Source organism: Olea europaea, unplaced genomic scaffold (genome assembly GCF_002742605.1).
Source record: "Olea europaea var. sylvestris unplaced genomic scaffold, O_europaea_v1 scaffold2743, whole genome shotgun sequence".
Taxonomy (NCBI): Eukaryota; Viridiplantae; Streptophyta; class Magnoliopsida; order Lamiales; family Oleaceae; genus Olea; species Olea europaea.
In genome coordinates this window covers 40,199-48,565 of record NW_019245865.1, presented here as the reverse complement: position 1 = coordinate 48,565, position 8,367 = coordinate 40,199, and the positions used below count along the sequence as shown (strand labels likewise).

Below are 8,367 nucleotides of genomic sequence, written 5' to 3'. Positions count from 1 at the left end.
AGGTTAGCAGGGTGGAAGCGTATGTATCTTTCTAAGGGAGGCCGACTTACTTTAATTAAATCCACTCTCTCAAATCTCCCCACTTACTTTTTGTCATTATTTCCTATTCCGGTTGTAGTGGCAAACAGATTAGAGAGATTTCAAAGAGAATTCTTGTGGGTAGGGTTAGGGGAGGAGAGGAAAATGCATTTGGTTAATTGTGGTACTATTTGTTTGCCTATGAGGATGGGGGGCTTGGAGTGAGGAGCCTTGTTTTGTTTAATAAAGCTTTATTGGGCAAGTGGTTGTGACGATTTGGATTGGAGAGGGAGAGCTTTTGGAGAGAAATCATTAGAGCAAAGTATGGTGTGATGGAGGGGGGTTGGTGTACAGTTGAGGGTCGTGGCTCCTATGGGGTGAGTTTGTGGAGGTATATCCGACGGGGATGGAGTGATTTTACAAACTAAATTTTGTGGTGGGAAATGGCACTGATATTAGATTTTGGGATAATAGTTGGTGTGGCAATCAACCGTTAAAGGAGGGATTTCCCTCATTGTACCGCATTGCATTAGAGCTTGCTGCTATGGTGGGTGATGTACTTAACATCCATAATGGGGGTTATAGTTGGAATATTACTTTTGGGAGGGGCTTACTGGATTGGGAATTGGAAGATTATTCGTTGTTTTTGACCGCTCTGCATGAGATACAAATTCGGGTAGGAGAGGGTAATTGTAGCAGGTGGAGGTTGGCTCGAGATAGTATTTTTTCAGTCCGCTCATACTTTCAATCCCTTTTGGGATTTGTGGAGAGTTCATTACCTTGGAAGATGGTGTGGCAAAGTAAATTGCCTCCACAGGTAGCATTTCTATTGTGGACAGTTATGAGGGGGTAGGTGTCAACGGTGGATAATCTTCGACGAAAAGGATTTTATGTAACCGAGTGGTGCAATATGTGCAAGAAGGATGGAGAGATGATTGATCATTTATTCATTCATTGTGATGGTGTACGTTGGCTTTGGAACAGTATTCTGACTTCTCAATCAATGGATTGGGTACTACCTAAGCGTATAGAAGACTTGGTGCGGGCATCGAGAAGAAAACTTCGAGATAAGGATAGCAAACTTCTCTGGAATCTTATCTCGGGATGCATTGTATAGTGCATATGGAGAGAACGGAACGATCGATGTTTCGAAGACTAAACAAAGACAACAGAGCAGATAAGAGAATTATTTTACTTGACTTTGTATACTTAGTTTAATGCAGTGACTAAAAATCTTGTTGTAGGGTTGCCTAATTTCTTGTTGTTCCCTTCATGCTTAAAGTGATTGTATACCTCCCGTGTTCTCTCTTTTAAGGAATAAAATTCTCTGATTACCTATAAAAAAAAACATGAATTCTGTTTCAAGTGAAGTATTGATACAGTTATTATAATCAACATAAAAGTAAATTTTAATATGAGGGGAACTTACGGTGGTTATGGCAGTTATGACACAGTAAATATTAGTTTTGGTGTCTAAGATAATCAGCAGTTGTTACATACACAGTGATGAACTGCTTGGTTAAGTAAGCTTTAACAAATTCGGGCCTAATTTGAACCATGACAGTTGTTGCAGAATAAAGTTCAGCAGGTAACAAGAGAGAATATTGTACTTGATAAAGGAATACACATCTAATTCTTAGATATTAAACAAAGAATAAAAACACGTTGATAAGGCAAGTGACGACATTTGATTGCTATACATCAGGAGCTAGAAGAAGTCGCTTCTTGCTGGATCATAGCTCAAGAGTTCTTCAAATACAACATAGGTACCTGGTCTTTCAGATATGCAATATCTGTATCAGATATGAGACGATACAGAGGTTCCATCTTCCTCCAGAACAAGTTAGAAAGGGCTAGTGCTGTAATCACAACAAACAAATCAATGCCACAAAAAGAAAATATTCTAAGAAATTGAGAAACAACTTTTTCTATTTAAAAAAAATACCAGTATTTGTAACAGCATTTGCAGCAGCCAACAGCTCTTCATTCCCATCATCTGAACCAACTAAAAAAATTGAAAGGAAAAAAATAAAAAACAGTAATAAACACATACAGCTAATTGTGTTATATAGATATAACAAATTAAATATTTAGACCAAAGTTAATTACCTAGAAAATCTGGTGCTATATTAACTGTGTGCTTCTGACGTGTATAAGGCTTCCTATCAGAGGGTTTCCTCGTAGGTGGTCGACCTGCCCTGTCGAACAAAATGTTCACCAAGTTATAAGAAGATCTCAAACGAATAAGCCTTTGTTTGGGCTCCATAAAAATCAAATTTTGGAGATAAATATATTTTGAAATAGTGATTTTTCTAAGAATGTGAGGTTAAAAAAGTAAGAAAAGTTTTGGATTTACAAATATTATTATTTTATTGTAGAATATGTAGTTGAAAATAAGAGTGAGAAAAATGCATTTTGAATAAAATGGAGCCGGGATAAACATGTTAGCGCTCATTATGGAGGAGCAAATAAGCAAAAGAGGGATGAAATGAAAAGGGAAATTATATTGAACCTTTCATTTTTTTCAAAACCAAATCTTGAACTTCTTATTTGTTTTGTTGTTCCGACATTTCCATGTTTTTCAACTGTTAAAGTCATGAGGGACCTGGTGGAAGTAAAGCCACGGCCACTCCTCCCTTGCCTTCGGACACTGTCTCCATGGTCTTCCCCACTAGCTGCCTTATTTTTTCTAGGTGGTAGCAGAAGGGTTGACATTTTATGGATATTTTGTCCACATTTTTCATCCATCTCATCAAACTTCTTGTTTTTGTCTCTTGGCTTAGCTTCAGCAGCCCCTGATTCCTCACTTTCAGAAAATGCAGCTGAAGAGAAGTCACTTATTTGTTTAATTTGCCGAGGAGAATGGCCAGGCATGCATCTTTCATTCCTCGTCACCTCAGATGTCGTATCAACGGTAAGGGTCTCATCATTGCTGGGGACAATAGGAACAATATTAGTTCTTCTTGCTGTTCGAGAGATCTTTTGCGGTCTCTGGACCCAATTAGCAACAGGAGGTGAAGAAGACCGCGTTGAAGGTGTGCGTTTACAGTTATTAGCCCCAACAGCACCAGGTAGTTTGCTTGTACAGTTAGAAAGCTCCCAATCATTAGATTCTGTAGCCAGTTGCACCACTTGAGAGAACTTGGATACACCACCTTCAGTACCAGAATGTGGAGCCTGAGCATTTGCATTCAACTTTGAGCTAGAGGTAGGGCTGCCTGAACTGAAATCTTCACGGGCATTTGCCCTGGTTAATGGAACAAAAGAAATAAACAGTTATCTAACATGAAAGAGGGATATTTACACCAGGGAAAAGAAAATCCAAAAAAGTAATACATATGGATCCAAGCACACAAGCGAACCCCATCCCCACATACAGTCCCAATCCAACTGCCAGAGAAATATCGAAAAGAAGAAAAATGAATAAATCGTGGAACCATGCAATCAACCAAATTTTTTAAGTAAGAAAAGTGAGATGATAATTTCCATACTTGTTAACAGCTCTAAGATTCACCCTTTCTTTCTCTGGAGCAGTTGGACGCTCTCTCCTCTCATGAAGAATGGGGCTGTTGTCCAGCTCAGCCCTAGAGATAGGCCGTGTGCCTAAGCCAGTCTGCTGCGAGGAGGATTCAGCTTTTCCAACTCCTACACTCCCATTGGCAATCCCAGGTCTGCTTCAAGGTTAATGCTAAGAGTATTAGGTTTGGAAAATGATAGTCCTCACTTGGATAAAAAATGAGGCTTGACCCAAGCAATATAAAGAAAAATGAAATTAAAAAATAACACAAAAAAAAATTGAAACGGTTCCCCAGCAGTTACTAATTTCCAATAGAAAAGATGGTTGTATCCAATCGGGTTTACAAAAGATTTAAACAGAAACATTTGTTCTGAAAATAGGACAACAGCAGAGGCCGTCAAGCTATGACGCACAGACACTTCTACTAGAACATGACATGTCGGACCATGACACACTGCGGAAACTCAAGGACATGTACTCAATCATGTGCCCTTGCCCCCATTTCTTTTATATAATCTTTAAATAACCAACACTCGAGATATTTTATAGACACCCATCGGGCAAGTGTTGGACATGCCAGCCAGTAGCGATTTAACATATGAATTAAAATTTTAAAGAATTAAAATCGTGTCCCCAACATGTCTGTGTCCTACTTTTTCAAAAAATCATGTTGGCGTGTCCTTGTCGAGTCATGTCCGTGTCGCGTGCAACTTAGCTGTCAAGTTCCTCATTTTACTATCATTTACTGATCCCGAGAAGATTTACAGGGTAACTGACAGTTGAAACATGAATTTATAGGGCAGGTCATTGGGCAACCAAGCAAACAGAAGGTGAAGCAAAATCTCAAAGGAACTTTCGAAACCAAAAGTGCTCTAAATTTAATCAACGAGCATAAGTCACATAACCCAACATCAAAAGTCACAAGTGGTGCGCTGCATACAGAAAATCAAGACCACATACTATATAAAATCAGCATTCCACAGATGGATCAAGAAACTCCAAAACTGGTACGAGATTAGATACTCAGCGATACAACAGAATAGGATATAAAACATCATATCTAGTCTAAACAATTAATCTATCACGTTCTAAAATAGTAAAATGCCAAGACCATAAGCACTAAAACCAGACTTCACAACATATCGTTTCCACTACAGATGCCTCTAATTTGTGATTCTACCTGAGAACATGAATAAAAATGTGGATGAACCATCAACAGTTCATAACAGAGAAGGTACAGAGCTTTAACATTTTCGTTACATGAGCTAAAATATATTAAGCCCTTGTTTGATCCCCATTCTTTGGGGAAAAATGCATTTTTCTACAATATTTTGACATCATTTCAATCACAATCTTCAATAAAATAATATTACACGTAAATCTAAAATTTTTCTTTATTTTTTAACCACATATTTCCCATAAATACACTATTCAAAAATTCATTTTTCCCCCCCCAAAAATGGGGCTCAAACAAGGGCTAAGTACACAAGGTAGTACAAGATGGAATCCATGAAAGTAAGGGGGGAAAACTTTGAAGCGTGAGCAACATAGTTGTATTAACCTATTTCTTTTCTGTAAAACCATGGAATTAAAAAAATACCATATACTTTAAAATAGTAGACTATATTGTTGTAACTTGTAATCATCCAAAGGACCAATAAAATTGAATTAAAGATCATAACAGAAGTTAATATCAACAAAACTCTTGGCAAAATGAATCCAATCTCAGTTTACAGCCCTTCATTTCAAAAAAATTCTCCTTGTTCAGTTTGATAAAAGTAAATTGCTAAAAATAGGATTCCAATTACTCAAATGACCGCAAACAACTTCATAACAACATAAAGCACATGTTTGGCTAAGCATAAAATCACCAATAAGTAAGTCTTTAAGTAAATAAGAAAGGATTCAAATGATTTTTTCCTTTTTTTTTTTTGGTCAGTAAGAGTTGGAAATATGCAGTTACTTAAAAGTGACCCCTCCCCTACCATCAACATAAGCAACTAGAGCACATAACCCACCCAAACATGTTTGATAACAAAAATTCACTTTGAAGTAACTTTAACTTTCTTTTAGGCTTAGCAAAACTTGCTCTACAAAAACAAATGCAATCAATCTCTCACCACCAGCAGATGCCTGACCTGTGACAGTATGAGAAGCAATACCTGGCGCCATAAGAATCATTCATCCTTGAACGGGCATCAGTAGGAAGTCGTGGCTGCATTACTTGCTTAGACTCCCTGTAGCCATCAGCAGATTTCATCACCATTGAACTTGCAGTACCGTCTGTCTTTATTCCAGTACGTTTTTTCTTCATCTTTGATTTCTCCCAACCATCAACGGTAAGGGATGATGTTCGATCCTCGCCATTAATCATGCCACTGTTAGGAAATCTTATTATCTCCCTATCCTTGTCCTTAACTCCAGCTGGCCTTGCAGGGGTATTTGCCTGGACATCCATATAAATCAACTGAAATCGTTTGAAGGTACAAATGAATAAAGAAGAGAACCCAATAGAGAAAGCAAGGGAAAGTTTAGCAGGAGATTAAATTCAACCAGAAAGAATAATCAAGATGGACAAAAGGTAATCAACCAAGATTACGAATTGATAAAAAGGAAATATAAATAAAAAGAGAACTGAGCAAAACACCTTGAACCCTAATGCTTATCTTTATTTAGATACTAACTTTCAAACAAGTAAGAACAATAGTAGGAAATCATTCACATAAAATTAAGACTAAACAGAAGTTATTACAATCCTATAATACAAGAAATCAGACAAAAGGATGAGAGCTAGTAGCTAATGAGGAGAACATTATAAAGCAGCCTTCCATAATCATTCTAGTATAATTAAGCACAAAAAAATATGCAGACAACTTGAGAACAACAATGAATGCATAAAGACCACCACATCAATTCTGTACAGAGAAAAGAACATTTTAAGAAAGCAACCAAACATACCCTTGGGTCTACCATAGAAGTTCGTGTGCGCTTGTTTGGAATCAAAATTTTTGTCCTTTCTTCTGATCTTTGTTGCTCCAGTTCAAAACTACTCGTACTGGCATGACTCTGTGATCCCATTTTGCTGATGCTCATCCCTGAACTTGACCGATCAGTTGGTAACAAGGCATTGGATCGGTCATTTGATAAGGTATCCAGTCGGGATCTTTTTCTTGATGGAATGGTTGGGAAACATTTGTTGATTACAGATAAACAATCATTGAATATCTTTACACGTTCCCTGATACGTGGTGTAAGTTCAGAAATTATCCATATCCCTCGTAAAAATTCATATGAAAAAGAAAAAAAAAGAGTAAGCGGTAACTACCTAGCTTTACTACCACCTTCCCGTACACCAGCCCTGAGTCGTCTGAGATCATCTGATGATGGAGAAGGCGGTGGTTTGCTATTTGAAGATCCAGGTAGAGGATCTTCTAGTGGGATGCCAACGGCAGCAGTTGCAAGTCGCTTAAATGCCACTGGTCGATTCAACTTATGGTCCACGACCATCGACTTTGGATCAAAACGCACACATTGAAAAAAAGTCATCACATCTCCATGTGTCACAGAAGAACTGCTTCTTGTCATGTTTGGAAGAGTTGATAAGATTTGATTCTCCATGTTCTCGCGAAAGCTACCTGATCTGTCCAGAGCAGTAGCGTAGGATCCACGACGCCCAGATGAGTACAGAGGCCTATCTGGGCTACCAGAAGATAGATCAAATTTGCTAGATGCTGACATTGAATCAATGTCCACACGCTTTCTGTGTTAGAAAACCGGTTAACACAGTTGTGCATGGCAATATAGTAATACTACAATCTATGGCACATTAAACTCACAGCTCAAATCTTAACTGTAAAAGAAGAATATAATATGCCTGCAACACAAAAAAAAATGGAGGTCAGACGAACCAAAACTCAAACAATTATTCAAATGTCTGAAAATCAATAAGAAAATTCAGGAAAAAAGAGCAACTGAAGGCCATTCAAGCCACTTAAAAGAGTTTCACGGATGTGCATATCTCAGTTTGATTTCCAGAAGAAAAAATACCTTACAAAGAGGAAATAACGTTTTGCACAAATTTCTATTGATCTCAGCTCATGCAGATATTTCAATTTTGTATTCTTGTTAAAACGTCCAAATGACTGTCCTTTGATAGATGTTATTCAGTTACATTTCAGGGAACTTCTACTTAACAAACAAAAAAGGGAGGCAGTTAATGAAGACAATTCCACCATCAATTCGTTGAGCCTGTGTATAAATGCTATTTAGTCCACACATATCAAGGACTTTAAATACTATAATATAAGTTAATGAACTATTCAAATGGCCAAGTCGACTTAATCGTCCTGTACAGATAGCTTACACCATCAACACGATGGCAAAATTGAATCTTTCCATACATAAAAATCAAATATTGCTATCAATAACTGCAAACTTGTGTTACTAAGTAAATGATAACAAACAAAAAAAAAAGCTCAGATGTCCATGTTCCCAAGTTTTAAGTTAGCACTTACGGATCCTCTTTAGCTAAATTAATACTTCTCGTGCTCCAATTTCATGCTACTTGATTTAGTAACTAATAATAAATTACACAACATTTCGACTCCTTTTCAAAACTAAATTTTGCCTCTCTAAAAGTAGGTCATATAAAGTGCTGTTTCTACCTCAAAACCACCAGACCTGTTGGTGGTTTGGAACATTAAAACGTTACTTCTCTGTTCAAAGATAACATTAAAAATCCTCTAACTTCTGATGTTTTATACAGAATGCCAGCATTCAAAACTCAAGTCATTTCATAACGCACTACCTAAATATTCAAAACCATGATTAAT

General features: G+C 37.3%; 1 protein-coding gene across 3 annotated transcripts in view; it reads right to left on the bottom strand.

Moving 5' to 3' along the window:
* LOC111383723 overlaps positions 1-7,416 on the bottom strand; it is a 12,730-nt gene extending 5,314 nt beyond the window's left edge. For 2 of the 3 annotated variants that reach the window (XM_023007863.1, XM_023007861.1), the window contains exons 1-8: positions 6,861-7,416; positions 6,494-6,773; positions 5,698-6,002; positions 3,510-3,689; positions 2,531-3,265; positions 2,128-2,216; positions 1,964-2,023; positions 1,789-1,877 (exon numbers count right to left, since the gene is read on the bottom strand). In XM_023007863.1, the coding sequence (XP_022863631.1) occupies positions 1,789-1,877; positions 1,964-2,023; positions 2,128-2,216; positions 2,531-3,265; positions 3,510-3,689; positions 5,698-6,002; positions 6,494-6,773; positions 6,861-7,273 (2,151 nt within the window). In that variant the 5' untranslated portion in view covers positions 7,274-7,416. The remainder of the gene's footprint in view (positions 1-1,788; positions 1,878-1,963; positions 2,024-2,127; positions 2,217-2,530; positions 3,266-3,509; positions 3,690-5,697; positions 6,003-6,493; positions 6,774-6,860) is intronic. The other variant, XM_023007862.1, reaches the window with a different exon arrangement.
* Positions 7,417-8,367: the final 951 nt, after the last annotated feature.